At 46.7% G+C, this 21,704-nt stretch overlaps 1 protein-coding gene across 2 annotated transcripts in view; it reads left to right on the top strand.

The window, feature by feature from the left end:
* The window catches only part of LOC138516641 (ADP-ribosyl cyclase/cyclic ADP-ribose hydrolase 1-like), a 279,111-nt gene that overhangs the window by 115,333 nt on the left and 142,074 nt on the right, over positions 1-21,704 (top strand). The window contains exons 3-4 of one of the 2 annotated variants that reach the window (XM_069631933.1): positions 612-747; positions 9,070-9,152. In XM_069631933.1, coding sequence (XP_069488034.1) covers positions 612-747; positions 9,070-9,152 — 219 coding nt within the window. Of the gene's footprint in view, positions 1-611; positions 748-9,069; positions 9,165-21,704 lie in introns of both variants that reach the window. The other variant, XM_069631932.1, reaches the window with a different exon arrangement.

Here is a 21,704-nt window from a genome sequence, read left to right as displayed (position 1 = left end):
TTACACTTTTGCACTAGACTAGCTACTACGAAATGGCGGACCCTATAACAAAGCTTTCACTAGGATGAGATCTTTCTGCTTATAGCAACAGCTGATTGACAACAGGGCCTCTCTACTGACAGCTGCAGAGCTCTTTTAGAGAGTTAAAGTTCTTTGTAGCTGAGAAGACAATGCCTAATTATAAAAATGGATGTGAAAGATGAGAATCTTCAATAGGGAATGAGAGGTTTGAAGGGTAAACATGTTGGGCTTTAGGCGTGAGAAATATGGAGACCTCAGTAAGCAATTAAGGAAAGGAGAAATAGTAATCAGCAGAGAAGAAGACCAGTAGGAAAACAACCGAAAAGAGCAAAAGAAAATAGGAATAGATGGGAAAACCAATGAATGGGTTTTGGATTGGTGGATTGCAACCTATTGAATGATAATAATTGGATTATTGAATTTAAATGCTTTGTGCCCGTACTGGATCTGGCCATCAGTGCTTCTGACATAGACCTCATAGGAATAGATTTTCATGTTTGCAAATTTGCATACACTTATTTTACTCACTTTTGAAAGCAAAGGGTTAGTACAATTGTTGTCTTAATTAAAATCATTTCCGTTTCTTGCAGTCATTGCTTTGGAGCAAGACGTCTGACTTGGCGCACCTTTACGCTAAATCTGTTCCAAACATATTGACTCTGGAAGACACACTTTTGGGCTACGTGGCTAACAGGCTTTCTTGGTGTGGACACTCTTCCAATTCAGGTAGGATCACAAACATAGTGTTGACACTAGTGATACGCTCTGTAGTGATGTAGTTTTGTATTCAGAAAACCTTTTTTTGTTGCATGCCAGAAGAACATTTAAATGATAAATAAATGAAACCGCGGTCAAAAACGAGGTAATAGGTCTGGTTATTGTCTTTCTAAACTCTGCTAAACAGGGACGTCCATTGTCAAAGTAATGCCCATTTTTCCATTTTTGACCATGCTTATTCTCTCTGGTTGACTGTTTATGAAATGAACATAGCGGTAAAATGCTTTCTTTGCAAGGTTTTTAATGAAAGGAAGCATGTACATGCCCACCTTTCCCATTTAATCAAAAAAGGCCTCTCTGTGGATAATGTGATATGTTGTATGATGTTTTTGGCTTTAACCTGTGATCAGAATTATGGAATTATACTGTATTCTATGTGGCTGATTCGCGTTATGTGGAGTGTGCTTGCTACAGCAACCCCAATCATTGCTGACAGAAGCACAACCATAAAAAAATCTATAAGGGGACTGAGATTTTTCAAATGAAGCTATTAAAAAAACAAAAAAGGAAATGACTTCATTGTTCTAAACTGGCTCTTTTAAAATTGTACTATCTTCCGTCATTTGGAATGTTCCAGTATATATTGTAGTCATAATAAGAATGTGTGACAGAGCAAAGCCCATCATCAAAATGTAATAACCATATATATTATTTTCTGATAAATGATTATCATTTCAAGACTTTCATTCAGGATTCATATTGTATTCTTTTGAAATAACCTATCAGAAAGGAGACTGCGACAAATAGCACTAATGAAGGTTCCATGCTGCATTGCATGAAATCAAAGAGCATTTTGGGAACATAAGAATTATAAAAATGTTATAATTGACAAATATGTCAGGGATAAAAGGGTTGCATGCTTGAATCACTAAGTGCATAATAGACACTGAGCTTGATGCTTATTTTCTTGTCACAACCTAACATTAAAATGTTTGTAACCAACAGCCTCAATATTTGGATTTCAGGATGTAATGAATGCAATGTCTCTCACTCCATTGGGCTCTTAGAGTGGTTCAGTTTCTTGACTCCAGAAATAATGTTTCCTTTCCCCTTGCAGAATTTCACAAAAGGTGGGGCTAAGAAGGGAAGCCAGGTCTCGGGGTAAGGCTACGCATATGCTCAGATCCCAATGCATAGATATTCTTACATAATTATATATATATATATATATATATATATAGAGAGAGAGAGAGATTCTGGACTAAAACATCCTTTACTGATGTTGTAATGATGTTACAGTAAGTTCCATATCCATATGTAGGGACAAGGCAGAAGGCTGGTTTCCTTTATAAGATACATAGCTCCAAGGTGACTTGAAATATTATGTTTACATATAGTTGCTGGTATTTTATACCTTGTAAGACATCTTCATACCACCATTCCCTTTAATATCTGATCTCTAGCTTCGTCTATTGCAAGACATCATTCAACTTCTGCAGGCGTTTCAAATCTGTGGACAGATGGCTGTGTGTGTCTGAATCATTCGATATGTAAAGGCACAGCAGCTGCCATCGTGAAAACCCTTAGTATAAAGACACTATTACAGCTGATATCACATGCAGCAAAGTCTAAATATGAACATGTTCCTACCTTTTAGATAAACTCTACCACCTGAGATTACATCAATCACCAATTGATTCAAATTTTGGAAAAACGTAAGACCCTGGACTTGAAATAGTAACTAGTAGTGTTCCCACAAGGAGCCAAAAGAGGGAGTCGGACCGGTTACAAGAGAAATCCTGGAATTTGCCTATTAAGAGCACATTATTGAATATATCAATCTGATGCAACCTTGATTTGAAGACATGAATGTTGTCAAACAAAGTGATTAAATAGACCAGATATTGGAGAGTATACACGTCTGGCCCGCCAACATCCCTACATTAACAATTGTGCTATTTGGTGCACTGGAGTCTGCATCCTATTTGATCTGTTTAGAAATTAGCCGTAATTAGCACCAAGGCGGTTTAGCGCCATGGATTTTAACGGCTGCTAAAAGCAGCCGTTAAAATTGGAATCAGGTGTTAAGGGTTAACGACGGCGTTAACCCTTAACCCCTGAGTTGTAATAGGAAGCTATGCTCAATGCAATATTCTTTAGTAAGGGATTCTTTAGTAAGGGAACAACTATTTCTCAGATAGTAGGTTGCCTTGAAAAAGAGCTACTTTGGCCTTACTTAAGCTACCAGCGCAAAACATGTGTAGGCACAGTGTGGTTCTACCTGGCTTTTCCGAAACTTGATAATTGTCATATTGCACAAGCGACCATTCAGAAAGAATGTGCTTTTTCTTTAAAATGCCACAGGCCTCATTCTGCTCTCGTGGAGATTTTATGTCAGGAAGGGCATTATCGCTTCAACTTGTCTAGTTCGTACTATTCCTGCCAGATTCTACTGATTAAGTGTGTATGTAGCAGTTTGCTGCACAGGATTCACGTCAGACCGGAGTTCCTATGAGTAGAACTGCTTCATGTGGTTAATACTCTTCAATCACCACTACCCATTCATGTGTGCACAGTGGAGATCAGTAATGGCAGCCACCATAATAAAACATGGCATCCACCATTACAATGGATCCTTATGAAAGCTGTTAGCACATACTAAAAAGCCGAAAGAGTCTTTCTACCTCAAAACGCTGAGGCCACTGGAGACCCAGTTGGATTCCCTGAACGGATCAGCGAGAGGCGCACAGTAGACTTTCGACCACACTTCCCACTCTGTGTAGAGTATCAGATGTAAAATAGTGCAGATGAGTGAAAAGGTTTACACACATCCATACCATTGCCCACCCTTTTCTTTATGAAATATTGACACTTATGCAATCTGTTCCATTGTCTACAGACCATAATATAAATAGTAGCACGACTTTTCCTTGGAAAATAACTGGAAATAAATTCTTAAACTGAAATTACAAACAGAAGGATGCTGTAGTCACAAAAGTACAATTTCAGACTGTTTCTATATCACGTTTCTATATATTTAAAAATCAATGGTAGATCTTCCCAAATAAAGGGCTGCAGGAGAACAGATCAGTAGAATGGTGACTGCACAGTCCTTATTATTTAAATTATTCACTATTTTCAAATTAATGGGTACATTGAGCAAGAAAGAGCTGAGGCTTATTGCAATATGCCCGAATCCCAGTACGACAGAGATCCTTCTCATCAGGACGCCTGCTCCTTGTCCCCCCCTCCATAATCTGGCCAGACTCATTGGGTCCCCTCCCCTCATCCACCTGAGAGGCAAAAAACCTTGGGATCATTTTTGACTCCCCTCTCTCTTTCTCTACACACATCACGCTCCTTGCCAAGTAGTCCAATTTTCAGCTTCATCTCTGCTGGGGCATTCTACCTTTCCTCACTTTCCCCCAGAAGCTCAGTGTCTCCAAAGCCCTGGTTCTCTCTAGGCTTGATATGATATGATATGGCATTTATAACGCGCCTATACACAAGTGTTTCACCGGGACTACTGTGACTACTGTGAAAGCCTCTTCCTAAACCTGTCTGTTCCTCATTTCGGCCCCTCAAACTAATCCAAAATAGGACTGCAAGACAGCCCAGGGACTGCATCTCTCCAGCCCTAAAATCTCTCCACTGGTTCCCGGTGACTGCAAGGATCAAATTTAAGACCCTCTGCATCATCCACAAGGCTGTCTGGGGTCTGGGACCTCTCTTCATGCAGCTTTGTCTCCCAAAATACCTCCCTGCCAGAGTCCTTCGGTCTTCTGGCTCCAACTCTCTGCAGGTCAAACATTTCTCCAAGCAGTGAGTGGGAGGGAGATCCCTTTCCTCGGCTGGTGTCTCCCTCTGGAACAGCCTCCCCCGCCCCTCAGACTTGAGCTGGATCTTCTTATGTTTCAGAAACTTCTCAAGACCTTCCTTTTCTCCTCTTTCTTCCCTCCCCCCTCTCAGGCTAAACTCTCTATCAGCCGCTGCGACTGGGGCTTGGTCCCTTCAGAGTCATACAGGGGCCTGACCGCCCCTACCAGTCCACCCCCAGCATCCTTTGCCGGCACGTGCTCTCTTGCTCCCTTTTCCAGGCTATCCCAACATAGTCCTTCTTGTCGTTCCCCTGGCAATTTCCGCCTTGGCCAAACCTGCAATTACCAGCCCCCACCCGTTGGGCACTCCACTCCTGCACTTCTCCCTCTAACCCCTCCACATTGCACTCATCACCTTGTCATGTACTTCCACGGTAGGATTTTCATAAGGCCAATATAACCATTCATTGTTGTATTCTTATGATTTCCCATGTCCCCCCGCCCCCATCTTGTCTTGTGGCACCTGAAAACACCTGTGTATAGGCACCATACAAATGTCCAATAAAAAACAATTTAAAATAATATCTTGTGCGGATGAGCCCAGCAAGTTGGGTGATAAGAGTGATAAGCAGCACCCTAGTCCTGTGGAGCAATTGAAGGGGTTGAGCACTAGCACTTGCCCAACATGATCTTGATGGTTCAAGATAATATCAGTTACTCAAGACAGAGGATTACAATGGCATTGCACAGCTAATTGCTCATGTTTAAGCAGTGCTGGAAATAGACACTATTTACTGTGGGATCCCACCAGCAAAGCAAGGTGGGGGAGTTTCTTCTCACCCCTCCTCATAAACATTTGCCTCTCAGAAGATTAATCATGAACACTTGGAAAATAACTCAAGAGAGTAATGTTTGCTGTAATGTTACTGGAAAAATATAACCTTGTGATAATAAAAAGCTATACTTAAATATTTCCTGCAGGGTACAATCATAACAATTGATTTTCCAGGCATCTTGATCAGACTTTCAAGTGGTCTTTTGGGGAAGGGTCTAAACCAATTGAATGCTGCAAATGAATATTTCAAGATCCAGGGGGAGATGTTTTGCCAGATCCAGGAAAGCCCGGCCCAAAGTCCAGCACTGGGTTTAGCTAGATACGATTCCAAGTTGGCTTAATCTTCATAATCAGCCTGATTGAAGTGAGTCCAAGTCTTTCTGGTGGAAAGGTTGCACTATATAAACTAGGACCTGTTGGTTTATGCAAGATCAATAAACAGCTTATATTTTAATCTTTACCCAACCCCTGGATGCTCTTTCAAGAATGGCACTGCAATAGGGAAGCAGGGGGAGCTGGCGTATCAGACAAGGGATATGCCACCTGAGCATTGATCATTATGTGGCTCAACCTATTCCTAACATGGGAAGAATATGAAAAGCCCTAAGCATAACATGTGCGTGACACTTGAGACCAGGCATCACATACATTTTAAAGCACTGGAATAATTAATTGACCAGTCAAGCAAATTAATTGACCAGTCAAGCAATATGGAAACAAGATATTGAATGCCAACACCTTCATATGGGTAAACAGGGATATAAATGAACTCACACACTAAAACCCTACACCCCTCAACTCCCGCTTTCCACTCCCAATGTCCTGAATCCCTGACCCTCACTTTTCTTCCAAAAGCGGTCAGGTATTTCCCCTGGAGGAACAGCATGAAACAGAAAACAAGATACGTGGAACACTGCTTTTGAAGTGCCTTAAGAAATAAAGAATAGTGAGGCAGTTACCAGCATCTAGTGGGAAAGACTCTCACAGACCCTATGGATCTCGGAAGGACTGCCAATAGGTATGTGAGTACTCCCGTGCAGAAGAAGTCCCAGGTAAACACATCCAAAGCATATGCACTCCATAAAATGAAACATAAGGAGAGTAGGACAGAGGCTTCGACCCTTCTTTCAAAAATGCCCCCTAAAAACATGAAGGCAAATCCCAGACACATGGTTTGTTAGCTCCCACAGAACAACAGAGGTACTGGGACCTCGAGCACTCAGGCACCCACACCCTCAACACCCAAAGGATCTTTTCTGTGTGGGGCTTGACACATAGGAGAGATGGACTGCCAGGGTAACCCCAAACAGGACATTGTGGCTGCTGGACTCATGGAGGAGACCGTAGTCAGTGTGAGCATCTTAGCAGATAAAGCCCCATTAGGCCAGGGAGTGTGAAAAGGTTTCCTAGTCAATCTGCGTGGTAACAGTAGCATTCTCTGGGGGGCAGGTGGGAGCTAGTTCCTTACAATACTCACATATTTCTGGAGCATGTCTTTATAAATGGAGAGACACTGCTGCTAGTATCAAGGCTTTTAGGAGACAATGGGTGAAGTAATGGCAGTGTACCCCAGGCTCAATCCAACCAATAAGGGAGTTTGATGGTCTGAGATACATGCCATCAGCTATGGTAGAGAAAGGTTGGCGGGGTAAAACCTTTGGCACCATGTTGCATTCAAAGACTCCATTCCAGTAGGTATCTGTTATGTAATGACCTCCCTGAAATAGACAGAGTTGCAGCAGTCACTAGAGCGAGGGCTCTACAATCAGCAAGGGAAGGAGCACTCATGGTGCTGGGTCCTAAGGTTCTTCCAGGTAAAGTCCAGTCCTGAAGTCCCCTGAGGTGCCTACATCTGATGGAGGGGGCCCAGTACCCACTGAGTTGTTTACACGAGATTCAGTGATGTCAGAGTTGCCTACTGGTGAAGAATCCAAACTTGAGGTGGAGGACTGGGTAGTTACTCCTTTGTTGATGAAAGTGAGGAGATGCGCTGTCGTCACTTGCACCCAAAAATGTTTTGAGCATCTAGCCCATACCATCTTTTCTTATTTCCCACTGACCTTTCATTAACAAGAGAGAAGTCACATGTGAGCCTGCCCACTTTCCTCTTCCCTCTGCTGCTCTCGACACCCTACTCTCTTGAGAAGGGAGGAACAAAAAATCCAGCAAATCTTGGTTTTCTCTTAATCTTCCTCCTTCAACCATGTATGCTGTGTGCCTATGGCTTCACTGCTAGTATGCCCGGCTCTGGCTTCCCTCAAGCGCCCTATTGCTTGCTTACTGATGGGCCACCCCTCATTATCCATCTTCTGTAGCTCTTCCCCACTTCTTGGCACGTTTTTCCTCTTGCAAACTGTTCTTGCCATCTCCTGGCGATGCCACCGTCCTCTCCCCTACTTCCATATGCAGGCGATTTCCCTGCACGCATTTGCTGAGTCTTCAGGTTTTCATTTCCTGAAAAGCTAGTGCTTCATCCAATTTTGGCCTCCGCATCCTTTACCTGGTCCAAAAAGAGATCACCATTCCTCCTGACCTGAAACGAATATTGTAGTTCCCCCCTATGTATTCAGTATTCTGCCATTATGCCAATTATCCTTGATGTATCCACTGCATGTTCTCTCTCTCTCTCTCTCTCCTTCTCTTTCTCTCTCTCTCTCTCTCCCTCTCTCTCTCACTCTCTCTCTCTCTCTCAGTCATGTGCTTGACAATCTTTAACTGCTAGGCAATTCTGTTTTTTGTTTCATGCAGTGCTTCAATTGTGGTGCTAAATCGAGGGAGGCACTCGTTAGGGGGCATGGCCTAAGTTAGGAAAAGGGGGGCTGCTTAAAAGAAGGGGGGCTGGGACTCACTGGCATAATTACCTTTGGTGCTCCCCGCTATTACCTTTGGTGCTCCCTGCACCTCCTTTTAAACAAAATAAGGGGGGGGGTGCTCCAAACGTGTGACACCAGTGCGCCCCACCTCTCACACACAGCAGGCAGTCCTTTCATTGGAAGAGCTCCGTGGTTGAAGGGCAACCCTTCAACAATGCAGATCCTTGAGTGAAAGGACTGCCTGCTGCCCGTCTCTGTACTAAGAAACAGGAGTAGAGCTGGAGTGCCCTGCTCTCCTTTTGTTTCTGAGTAGAGTCATCACGCAGCACAAAGCCCTATAACCACGCAGTTAAAGGGTCTCATGCTGTGTGACGACTCTTTACTAAGAAACACAAGGAGAGCCAGACACTCCAGCCCTCATCCTGTCTCTGAGTACATAGAAATCAGGCAGCCCATTTGGCCGAACGCTGTGTGGTTTAAAGGCTGACTTCAGGTGTCAGTACTTTGAATTAGAAAAAAGAAGAGGCAATGTCTTTTTTTTACAATCCGAAATGCAGGCAGCCCTTTAGACATGCATCACTTCTGCTACATGGGCTCTTTGAGGTGTTGGTACAGCTGTGGCTAGTCGGGGGTGAACCCCGGCAGGGACCGGCTCGGGAAACCTTTTGGGGGACTACCGAGGCTCTACCCGGTTAGCCCCGCCCACTTAAAGCCCTAGTCTCAGGCTAAAATGCAGAGTCATTTCTTTTGAATTCAACATGCATGATGAATGCACTGCTTTTGTGTGCTCATTCGAACAAATGTGGAACAACACTGCATCCTTGTTGTCAGCCTAAGCCCTAAGTTTTGCATTGTTTTGTTGTAGGGTGGAACTATAAATCGTGTCCTGCAAGGTACGAATGTGACAACAACCCTGTTTCCGCCTTCTGGAGAACGGCATCTGCGCATGTAAGTGGCTCGGTATGTGGTCCTGTGAGACTGAAGCGCTGGTCAGTCAGCGTTCTCAGAAGCCAAACGTACTTGTGAGAAGTTAAACATATGCTTGAGTTGCAAATACAAATATGACGGAATTTAGTTAATCGTTTTTTTAATTATAAACCGACATTCAATTTTGGGCGCACAGCATGAAATATAATTTGTTGACATATTATTAAGTTAGGTGAAAGACCAGATTCATGCGGGCTGGCACTCCATCAAAATTGCAGTAGAGAAGTTACAGAAACCATCAGAAGGAAGCCAATGGGTGGGCGGGCACGTGGACCAAGGACCCACACAGGCTGTTTGTCCTTCCTCGCTTTCCATGGCCCTCCTTTCTGCACTTCATGTTTCGTAGTAGAATTGCAGACGCATTCATTTTCCTGTGGAGATCAGTGCGGTGCATACACCAATTTTCATCATTTCCTAAAAGGCGAAGATACACATTATTAGCACCCACCCCACCACCCACGCCACCCCTGTCAACATGTTAAACACATGTGTCCCTTAAGCAACAGCATATAAGAGGGGCTACCTAAAGGGAGTGATATTGTAAGCATCTTGATGACCACATCCTCTCTCATTTGCTGTTTGAAGCGGTGGCGGGGGGGAGTAGGGGGTGTTATAATATGTACACACTGACCTTACGTCAGTGTGGAATGTTTAGAGTTGAACGCTCCCATACAGAGTGTTCATCTCATTTCTATCCCAGCAGCCCAACCTCCGGGGGCCTTTAATTAAAGCTCGTACAAAGCTTATTTGGGTCGTCTCCTATGTACTTCAAATGGCGACGAGGAACACCCCATGGGCCCCCGGGGCGGTTACTGTTCCCTGCTCCTGCCTGCGGCACCCATCCCGTTCCAGCCGCTCCCGCGGCTCCCTGTGTGTCCCGCACCTTCTGTCCTGCCTTCCCCACCCGGCTGCCAGACGAGACACGGGAGAGGCTTTGCTGGCTCTCCCCACAGACTCCGGCGTTCTGCCTGTGAAGGGCGCCGCTCCTCCTCGCTGGGAGTTCAGAGCGGTGCACATTCCCCTCCAGCCCCAACGGTGCTCCACGCAGCAGGAGAGCTGTCCAGCCATCAGGTCAAATATGGGGGGAGGACATAACAAAGAATCTTGAACTGTCATACGAACGTACATTTTTTTTTGTTTGAGCTTAAATTGGGAACACTTTTTTTTTTTTTGCTCATTGAAACTGACACGGCTGCCCTGATTAGAACGTTGTGTCCCTTTCAAAAGCTGCCACTTTGTTGCCATGCAGTACGCACGCAATGAGAAGGAATTTCAAAGACCTTCACTCTGTTTCAAGCTTTCGATGCAGCCATTTTGATGCGATTTCAGAACCAAATCTGAACACTCCATTAGAGACTTTCCAGGACCAGCCATCGTGCATCTCAGCCCACTGTGAGGTCACAGTCCACACTGGGACTCACTCATTGTACTGATGCCTAGAGACTTTGCAGCACAGTATAGAGCCATCCTGTCCCACAGGATTCTATAGACATTCACCACCCATAGCTGTGCACAACGTGCCGTGCCCCACCTACGCATGTTCCCATTGGGGTGCACCACGGCATACGTCCAGAAGGCAAGCGTGTAGGACACACACGCACCCACCAATCCATCGGCTGCAAACCAGAGCCATTCCTCGCAACCTCATTCGACCTCATAGGGCGTTTTCTTCGTATTCTCTGAACCATGCAGAGTGTTCCTCCACTGACCAAGTTTCTTCCGTGTCCTGGCACTCCCACATGTCCCTGGGAACAGTGGATAGATGGCTTTCAGGTTTACCCGAGGGCTATTGGTCGTAACAAATTCAGCAACGACCTCAAGGAGGCGACTCTCCTAAACTGTACTGGGGCAGAGGCCCTCAGGATATTCAGGGCGCTTCCTGAGCCGGATGATGCAGGGGGCGACGGCAACTGCAAATATGAAAACGCACTGGCTAAGCTCTCCAAACATTTCGGCAACAAGACAAATGTCGTTATGGAGAGGTACAGATTTTTCTCCAGAAAACAATTGAAATGTGAAACTGTTGATGCATTACTTGCGTCTCTCAGGACGCTTATGTCAATTTGCAACTTCACCGGTGTCGGAAATGAGTACCTTAGAGACCAGTTGGTGCTGAATGTCGCTAATCCACGAATTCAACAGAGACTGTGGCAATCCAAGAATCCAAACTTGGAGGAAGCCACTGAGATTGCCAGAAGCATTGAATTAGGTGACCGTTGCTTGTGGGAGAGATTCGACCAGGTAGGAACCTCTGAGGTGAAATCCATCGAAGCTAACATAAGCGAACCTGCAATAGCCCTCGTGAGGAGAACATCCTCGCATGCCTCGAGGCCCTATCCACCTAGAGGGAGGAACTCGCTACGCTTCAATCAACCTCCTCAACGCTGCCAAAAATGTGGTTGGCAGAAACACAGCGACGTTGACAGAGAGTGCCCTGCCGCAGCTGTTGAGTGCTATAGATGTAATCAGATTGGTCATTTCGCCAAGGTTTGCAAGAACACAAGAGGCAGGTCGAGTGGCTTTAGGAGGCCATTTGCCAGGCCAACGAGAGGCACTGTGCGAGCTGTCGAAAACACTCAGGAACACGATGAGATGTTAACTGTCAATCTAAGGAGTCCACCCATACAAATAATTACCGTCACCTCTTTACAACACTCTAAGGGCCATTGGGTCAACATTCAGATCAATGGAGTATCACTGCCTGTAATGGTGGACACAGGATCCCCATACACAATGGTTGGTGTAGAAAGCTTTCTGTCTGAACTATCTGGTAAAATGAGTGATCTAAAGAACACCACAGTACGAGCCACAGGTTACGGGAAGAGTCCCATTGACATCATTGGCTATACATGGGTGCAACTCAAGTTCCGCGACAGAACGACCTACTGCAAGCTCTTCATAGCGAATAAAGGTTCATCCATAGTAGGTTGGGAGGAGCAAGCCGCTCTTTGTGTGAGAATCCATCCCGGCGAGGAGAACCCCATAATGGCTGTTCTGAGCGACAAGAAAAACATCAAAGATACCCTGGCACTACAGTTTCCCAAAGTATTCTCTGAAAAAATTGGACTCCTAGAGGGGTTTCAGCATAAGATCATTCTCAAGAAGGGGGCCATTCCTATAGCCCACAGAGTCCGCGGAGTCCCCATAGGAACAAAAGAAGCACTAAAGAAAGAACTCATGCACTTATGTGAGCAGGACATTATACAACCCATCGAGAGTTCAGAATGGCTTGCTCCCATAGTACTTGTAAAGAAACCGGACAACTCCATAAGAATGTGCGTTGATCTGAGAGACTTAAACAAAAACATATGGATCGACAGGCACCCCCTCCCAAACATATCGGAGCTGTTAACAACCATGAAGCCAGCAAAGTACTTCAGTACCCTAATCTTTCATCTGCATATCACGAAATTAACCTTGAAGAAGGCTCCAGAAGCCTCACCTCATTTGTCACTTCTCTAGGAGCATTCAGATTTAAGAGGATGCCTTTCGGTCTCGCATCCGCCGCTGCTGTATTCCAAAGACTAATGTCACACCTGTTTGGGGGTTTGAGAGGAGTACATTGTTTCCAAGATGATATCCTCATATCGGCTGCATCAGAACAAGAACACGATGCAATACTCACCAGCGTATTAAGAGTGATTAAAAAAAGTGGCCTCACCTTAAAATTGGAAAAATGTAACATCAAATGCAACAAAGTGTCCTACCTTGGCCACTCCATAGACTCCAATGGTATCAGTCCCGAGAAAGAACTAATAGATAACATCCTAAGCATCGCTGAACCAGTAAACAAAGACCAGTTGAGAAGCTTTCTCGGAATGACGGAGTACTATTCAAAATTTCTAGGTAACTATGCCGACAAGACCAAGAACTTGAGGAGTATCATGAAGAAGATGAACAAGTTCGACTGGTCCGAAAAATGCAAAACAGAATTTGAGGAAATAAAACATAACATCAATCAAGCACCCGCTTTAAGTATGTTAGACTGCAAGGCAAAAACAATCATATCGGTGGATGCTAGTAAGATCAGTCTAGGCGGAGTCCTGGACCAAATCCATAGCAAGGGCAAAGTAACGATTGCCTTTGCATCCAGGGTACTAAAAGGAGCAGAATTAAATTATTCCACGATTGAGAGAGAGACGCTGGGAGTAAGATGGATCCTGCAACATTTTCGGAACTTAATTTGGGGTTTACCCATTACACTCAGAACAGACCACAAACCACTTGTACACATTCTTCAATCAAAGACACCTCATCTCATATCCCCGAGAATAAGAGGTTGGATCCTCGATATTATGCAATACAATATCAACATATGTTACACTCCAGGGGCACAACATCAAGTGGCTGACTGCTTCTCCAGGCTATCTACCAATCAGGACATTGAACCTGAAGATCCAGACCAAGACATAATAGCAACCATAAATCCAGCCATTCCCATCGACAAGTGGAAAAGTAAAACAAACAATGATCCTGAACAAAGAGAAATTAGGAAAGCAATAACAGACGATTGGACGACACCATCCCAAAGTCTAACAGACTTCATTCCCATCAGGCAAGAAATATACATGGACAAAGAACACATCTACAGAGGTGACAGAATAATCCCACCGATACAGCTCAGAAAAATGTGCTGGATCTGGCACATGAAGGGCACCTTGGGAGAAGTCTAACCAAGAAACGTTTAAGGTACAACTATTGGTGGCCGAACATGTGGAGGGAAGCAGAGGAGTTGGTCAAAAATTGCTCCGCCTGTGCCTCAAGTGACAAGTCCAAAACCACAAGGAAAACACCATTACAGCCAATTGAAAGCCCAAAGAATGTATGGTCTAAACTGGCCATAGACATCATGGGGCCATTTGAAAACCTAGAAACGGTCAAAATCTATATTATAGTCTTAGTAGACTATACATCTAAATGGACGGATTGGGGTGTAGCAAAGACAAGTGTAACCAGAAAGAAAATCACTGAATTCCTGACGGACTTATTCAATAGGGAAGGTGATCCCAAAGAGCTAGTCTCGGACAATGGCTCACAGTTCCTGTCACTAGAATTCCAGGAGTTCCTCAAAGACAAAGCTATCCATCACATCACCACCTCCTTGTACCATCCGATCTCCAATGGCCTCGTAGAGAGAATGAACAGGCTAGTGAAAAGTGTGATTCAATTAGCCAATGTCAACACACTTCTGTGGAGGGAGACACTCAAGGAGGCCTTATGTGCATACAGGACAACTCCACACTCCACCACCAGTGTCAAACCATTCACAATGATGAGAGGCAGAATTGCCTACAATCGACTCAGACCAGCTTGGATCTTTATGGACAATGGAGAGGTGAAATTGGACATGGATCACATTCAGGAACGTGTAAGAGAGAAACAGAGCAAATACAAAACATACTATGACTCAAAAAACAAAGTAAGAGAGATGGTAATTCAAGAGGGAGATTTGGTATGTGTTAAAGAACCCAAGAAGATCCTCAAGGGAGAATCCCACTTTAGATCCCCGCAAAGGGTAGTGAGTTGCTATGGTAAATCTGTAATGTTGGAGGATGGAAAGAAATGGTCCGGCGATGACCTAGTGAAAATAGGGAGAGACCACAAAAAACCTAGTACAAGTAAGGACATACTGACAAGAGAGGTTATACAGCCAGAAGACACACATCAACAAGACTGAGATGAGAACAGTGATGTGATCTCTGAACCCACAGTCAGCCTTTCCAAGAGGAACCGGAGAATCATCCGGTTCCTCTACGTCTATTATTGATGCACGAAGCACTGCAGTCTGCTGTCAAGAGGAAACCTCCGATAATAAAATTGTTACAGTTATATTTCCTTGTTCTTCTTTCCCTTTCTTTCTTCCTCGTAAAGGAGATGTTATAATATGTACACACTGACCTTATGTCAGTGTGGAATGTTTAGAGTTCAACGCTCCCATACAGAGTGTTCAACTCATTTCTATCCCAGCAGCCCAACCTCCGGGGGCCTTTCATTAAAGCTCGTACAAAGCTTATTTGGGTCGTCTCCTATGTACTTCAGGGGGAGGGAGTGGGGGGGGTGGTTCATGTGTGAGCATCCTGTGCCTTTTCGTCGGCACAGTCTGGTGTGATTCACTGATGCTCATATGTATTTCCTGCCCTCCAAATGAATCAACATGCATTTTTAATGTTTGACATGAAGATGATATACAGATTTTTAGAAACACTGAATGCAATATATCTGAAAAGCTGCATGTTTGCTATGAGTGTACCACTGCAGCAGCAGTAAACTCATAACTGAGGTTTCTATATGAGGTAACAGAAATTAATGCATCTGAACACCAATGCAGAACTACCACCAAACTTATAATGAGGCGCCTAACTGTATTAAAAGCTGGCGAAGTATACAGGGCTACTGGATAAGCGAGGCTCCATTCTATGGGCCTGTGATATCCAATGGCAAGCTGAGAAGAAGATGCTAGTGCTTTTGTTGTCGATCCCTTTATAACTTTCACGACATTACCAAATAATACTGTGTATTGCAGCAGCAGTACCACACAAGCACCTCACAATCCACACCCCAACAAACAAGTTATTGAGTGAGAGGAAAATGGCCTGTAGAACTGTCAATATTAACTGTTTAATCACTTAATTTCCACACTGCCTTGGCTATAGGCGAAATGGAGAGTTTTACTCTTGAAAAAATAAAATGAACCAATATGTATTCAGCCTTCAATGAATGATCAAAGGCAAATAAAATGCAAATTAGAATAAAAATAATCTGAAGAAAAGGAGGCATTTTGGAGGAACGAAAATACAGCCTATGAAAGCGGGTTTTTAAAATCCTCCTAATTCCTAAAATTATAAATTACTGACGGATAATCAATTGTAAGAAATTCCAGTCTATCATAAAGTAGGCTGTTAATTTGTCATTGTATGTAAGTAATGAAAAGAGATAGATAGCTATCATTCTTTTTTTTAACTTCGTTTATTTTAAATCAAGGCAGGATGGCAAATATACAAATCATGACATATCACAAGCAATGCGTATTCAAGTTCTTTGATCCCCAGTCCTCATTTCCCCCATCAGGCTTCCTCCTTCCCACCTCCCTCTGGCCTCTCCCCTCCTCATGTTCGGAGGCGGAATTTTCTTTCTGGGTTGTCCAGTTCGCCCCTTAGCGTCTATGTGTCTTCTCCCGGGTCCTCTTGGTGTTTCAAGATCCATCGGGCCCTGGTCGGTTTGTAGGTCTGGGCGGGGAAGCGCTGGTCGTATTCCAGCACTGGGCTCCAAACATTCTGAAAGCGGTGGAGCGTTCCCGCCTGTGCTGCCGTGACCTTCTCCGCGATCAGGATGTCCCAGAGTTTAGACCACCATTGGGCTATGTGAGGTCCTTCTGGGGATTTCCAGGCCTTAGCCAACACCGTTTTCCCCACCAGAAGGCAGTGTGTCAATAGTTTAGAATTGGTCCCGGAGCGCGGGTAAATCGCGGGGATCGGGGCCCCCAGCAGGACTGGTTCAGGTTCCAGAGGAATCGCCGTTCCTGTAATTTGTGCAATGGTCTCTAGGCATGTCCTCCAGAACTGTGGTATCTTTGGGCAAGCCCACCACATATGGAAGAAAGAGCCTGGGTAACCACATCCCCTCCAGCAGGTATGATCCACCTGTGGGTTCATGTGGTGAAGTCGAAGGGGTGGGTAATACCACCGGAGGAGCACCTTGTACGCACATTCCCTATTGGTAACGCACGTGGAGGAGGTATGCGTTCTGGTCCAGATGTCCACCCAGGTTTGGTCCTCGACCGGATGGCCCAGGTCTGCCTCCCATTGAGCCATGCAGCGGGTCTTTGTGGACAGGAAGTCCCTTAAGAAGCGCCTATATAGGGTGGATACCCTGCCCCGGGTTGGAAGGTCCCCCAGTGTGAGCTCCAGGGCGCTGGGCGGGTGAGTTGCTGCCTGCAGAGTCCGGGGGTGCGAGCACCAGTGGCGTAGCTGGATATAGGTGAATCTGTCCCTTTCCTGGAGTTGGAACTTCTCCTTACATTGGGCGAAGGTGAGGGGTGTCCCTCCCATATATAGCTTGTCTATGGTCTCCAGCCCGCCCTCTATCCAGTTCTGGAAATTATGGGGGTCTGCTCCGGGTGAGAAGGATGGGTTATGGAAGACCGGGGAGCGTGGGCTCAGTCCTCTGTGCACTCCCTTCTGCTTTAGAGCCCAGTCCCAGGAGCTAAGGGTGTGTTTAGTTGATAGGAGGAGGTCTCCCCAGTGTGTTCTAAGGGGGGGCGGAATGTGTGGCAGAAATCGCAAGGGTAAAGGTGTTTGTGATTGTTCCAGCTCTACCCACCTGGGGCGGTTTGTTATGGTCTGCCATGCCTGAAATTGTGCTAGTTGTGCTGCCACACTGTAGGCCCTCAAGTCCGGGACCCCCAGACCTCCTAGCTTGGAGCCCCCCAGCATCGTTTTGAGAGGGATTCTCGCTCTCTTACCTTTCCAGATGAATTTCAGCATTTTCCTTTGGATGTCCTTAAGGGTTGGTGTGGGGATTGCTACTTGGAGGGAGGCGCAGGCGTATAGGAACCTCGGCAGTAAGTTCATCTTGCATGCTGTGATGCGCCCCAGCAGTGAGATCTCTTGGGTCTCCCATCGTTTCAAGTCGCCTTCCAGTTCTTTCAGTAGCCGGGGGAAATTGGCTTTGTATGTGTCTCTTGGGTTAGCCGGGATGTGGACCCCTAGTTAGGGGATGGCCTTCTTCACCCATGTCATCGGGCACATTGTCGTCAGTGGCTCCCGTTCTGCTGGAGTGAGCCCGATGCCCATGGCCGAGGATTTGTCAAAGTTTATAGTGAAGCCTGAGACCTCACCATAGGTGGTAAGTTCTCGTATTGCCTGTTTCAATGATGATTGGGCTTCTGAGATCGCGAGTAGGACATCGTCCGCATATAGGGCGATTTTATGTTGGTTAGGGCCGTCCTGCAGCCCTTTAATTCGATCGTTTCCCCTAATCCTTTGGGCCAAAGGCTCCATGGTGAGAGCGAAGAGTAAGGGTGATAGCGGGCAGCCCTGCCGGGTTCCGCATGATAGGGGGATCGGAGCTGAGCTGTGCCCATTAATTCTTAGACTCGTACTTGGGCTCTTATAGTTGGCCAGCACCATTGTCTGAAAAGTTGACCCGAAGCCGAAGGCCTCTAGGGTGAGTTTCATAAAGGGCCAATCTACTCGATCAAATGCCTTGGCTGCGTCCAGAGCCACTTAGACCAGTTTTTGGGAGTTCCGAGAGGCGAGGTCCACCAGGTTCAGGGTTCTTCGTATGTTGTCTCCCGCTGATCGATGGATGATGAAGCCTGCTTGGTCGGGATGAATGATCTTCGGGAGAACGCGATTCTGGCGGTTTGCCAGGATTTTTGAATATATATTTGCATCAATGTTTAAGAGTGCTATCGGTCTGTAGGAGGCTAGACTCCTTGGGTCCTTTCCCGGTTTGAGCAGGAGGATGGTGGTTGATTCCTGCATCGATGGGGTGACCGCGCCTGTGTCTTTGAAGGAGTTGAACAGGGTCACCAGGTGGGGGGTCAGTTGTGGCCTGAAAAGTTTATAGAATCTGGTCGAAAAGCCGTCCGGGCCTGGGGCTCGTGTTTTAAGCGACTTGATGGGCTCCTCGACCTCCTCCCCCGTGATGGGCTCCTCCAATTCGTCTCTCGTCGTGTTGGCGAGACGGGGAACCGCTGCCTTCCGTAGATATTCCACCTGTTGCGGTCGGTTCCGAGGGGATGCCTTCATGATTTGGGTCAGGTAGTCTGTCGCGAGCTGTTGTTTTTCGGGCTCCGAGTATCGGGTGACCCCCTCAGGATCACGTAGGCCTGCAATCGTGTTGACGCGTCTCCATTTGGCTAGTTTGGCCACCAGGAACCTGTTTGCTTTGTTGCCCTTCGCGTAATATGATTGTTTGGCTTTTGCCATCATTAGGGCGGTTTGTTCCGCGTAGTGGGCTTCAAGCTTCTTCCTCGCTGTTCGCATGATCCGTTGCGTCTTAGGGGACCAGCCTTTTTCTTTGTGGATTGCCTCAGCCTCTCTTAGCTCGTCCTCTAAAGCAATTCGAGTCAGGCGTCTGTTCCGGTGGTAGGCCGCTCCCTGAGCGATGAGGGAGCCCCTGATTACTGCCTTCATGGCGTCCCAGTTATTTGCCAGTGAGGTGTCCGAGGATGGGTTTTCGTCAAAGAAGTTTTTAATTCCTGTCGCGATCTTGTCTCTCGTAGCCATGTCATTGACAATCGGGTCATACAGAGACCATTTGCATGGGTTATTGAGATTGGGGTCCTAAACCCGGAGTTCCAAGAACACTGGAGCGTGGTCGGACATGGCTCTCGTGCCGATGGAGACCTCTTTGACTGAGGGGAAGGTGTGTGGGGAGATCAGAAATAAGTCAATCCTTGAGAAAGTGCGGTGTACGAACGAGTAGAAGGAGTAGTCTCTTTCGTCGGGGTGAAACACCCGCCATGAGTCTATTATCTCTAGAGACCTGAACAACCGGAGGAGGCTGAGTGCTTGGGCAAAATCGCTTGGAGTCGGAGGGTGTGACCTGTCTTTAGTGGATTCGGGAACCCCATTGAAGTCCCCTCCGACGATTGTTTGGCCCTCCACAAAACTAGCGAGGGTCGTGCCCAAGGAGTCGTAGAAGAGTGATTTTCCCGTGTTAGGAGCGTATACCGAGATGAGGGCGTATAGGTCTCCCAAAAGGAGGCATTTGACTGCTGTGTATCGGCCTTCCGGGCATGTTTTTGTTTCCAGGATTTGTGGGTTCAAGTCTTTTCTAAAGAGAATCGGCGTGCCCCCCTTTTTGCTTGAGCTGGAGGCAAAAAATTGAAGCGGGAACGATCGAGAACGAAGCCGGGTCACATCCGCCGGTAGCAAGTGGGTCTCTTGGAGCATAGCTATCGCAGCGTTTTCGTCCTGGAGCTTTAATAAAATTGCCTTTCGTTTGTTAGGGGAGTTCAGTCCGTTAACATTTAGGGAGAGGATTCGCAGAACCTGGTGGTCCAGAGGTGTCCCATTCTCTACCTCTTGAGTTGTGGGGGGAGTCTAGGTCGGTGGTTCAGCTGCCATGTTTGTCACGAGATCTTGTAGTACCGTCCTGCACTTGAGGTTTTAACGCGGGCCCCCAACGGGGGGCCGCAACTTTAACTGGTGGGTAGACCGACATTGTAGGTACGGGCCTGCCCTTGGCCAACGGGGCCGGTTGTCCCATTGTGTATCAAGTACTGTGGGTTTCCAAGGAACGAAAGTTGGAAAGTGTCCTTGGAGTGGGTATGAACCGTGGGTATGGTCCGCCGTCTCCGCCCTCGAAGCTCGTCAGATTAAGCGTTATGTGGTGGATCCGAATTCAGGCCGGGTCAGAGGAGACCAGGGAGAGATGTAGTTGGAACCTGGAGGTGCGGGGGGCGCCATTGTTCATTTCTTTTTGTTGATCCGCTGGGTTGATGACCATGGCGTACGTTTAGGTTTCGGGGAGGAAAGCGGCCCGGAGACCTCAGCTCCCTCCGGGGTTGGTGTGAAGAGTTCCTGGGGCGAAGATGGATGCATGATCCTCTCCGCATCCTCCAAGTGGCTGATCTGGCGTAGGGTGCCTTTGTATGGGAATTGTAGAGCCGCTGGAAACAGCCATCTGTAGCGGACTTGCTGCTCCTGGAGGAACAATGCCAGGGGTCGGAGTGCTCTTCTTTTCTGGAGGGTGAGTGGTGAGAGGTCCTGATATATTTGGAGTGGCGTGCTCTGAAATGTAATTTCCTCCCCTTGGCGGCTGATCGCCGAAATCGCTTCCTTGGTTGTAAAGAAGTGGACCCTCGTAATGTCATCTGGGGGGGGTCAGAGACAGCCCCACGACGCGGGCGAAGTCTGTGGGTGCGATCTAGCAAGAGCTGAGATTTATCCAGGTCTGGGAGGAGGGCCTCGAAGAAGCGTCCCACGTAGTCCGCTAGCTTATTGTCGGGGACAGAGGTTGGGACCCCCCGAATGCGGAGATTATTGCGGCGCACCCTATTTTCAAGGTCCTCATGTTTAAACTCCAGGATCTCGCATTTCTGATGCAGGGAGTCAATGGCTCTTCGCATTTCCCCTAGAGTGGTGGCGTGGTCCCGCAAATGGTCTTCGATTTCTCCGAGCCTCTGTTCGGCCTCTGTAACCCTTTGGTCCGTCTGTTCGATTTTGGTGGTAAGTTCTGATAGGCATGAGCGGAACTCCGACTTGATGTCCGCCATGAAGGCTATCAGGTCCCCTTTGGTAGCAAGGGTTCCCCCGTCCTCTTGTTGTTTCTGTGGAGTGAGTTTGGGAGGCTCTTGCTTCCTGCTTTTATCTAGCGTAGTGAGCATGGTGGAGATATCTGCGCCCTTGCCAACCTTTGTTTGCCTAGACATGATGATCGTGTTTGGCGGTCTTGGCTGGAAGGGTCGCGGCGAGGCCAAAGCTGTGACTGGGTCGCTGGCTGGATGGGTGGGCCGGGGCGCCCCAGGAAGCACTGAGTGGTGCGTGAAAGGAGGGCCCGCGA

Source organism: Ambystoma mexicanum, chromosome 6q (assembly GCF_040938575.1).
Source record: "Ambystoma mexicanum isolate Mex_15411 chromosome 6q, UKY_AmexF1_1, whole genome shotgun sequence".
Lineage (NCBI taxonomy): Eukaryota > Metazoa > Chordata > Amphibia > Caudata > Ambystomatidae > Ambystoma > Ambystoma mexicanum.
This window is presented reverse-complemented; position numbering and strand designations above follow the sequence as displayed.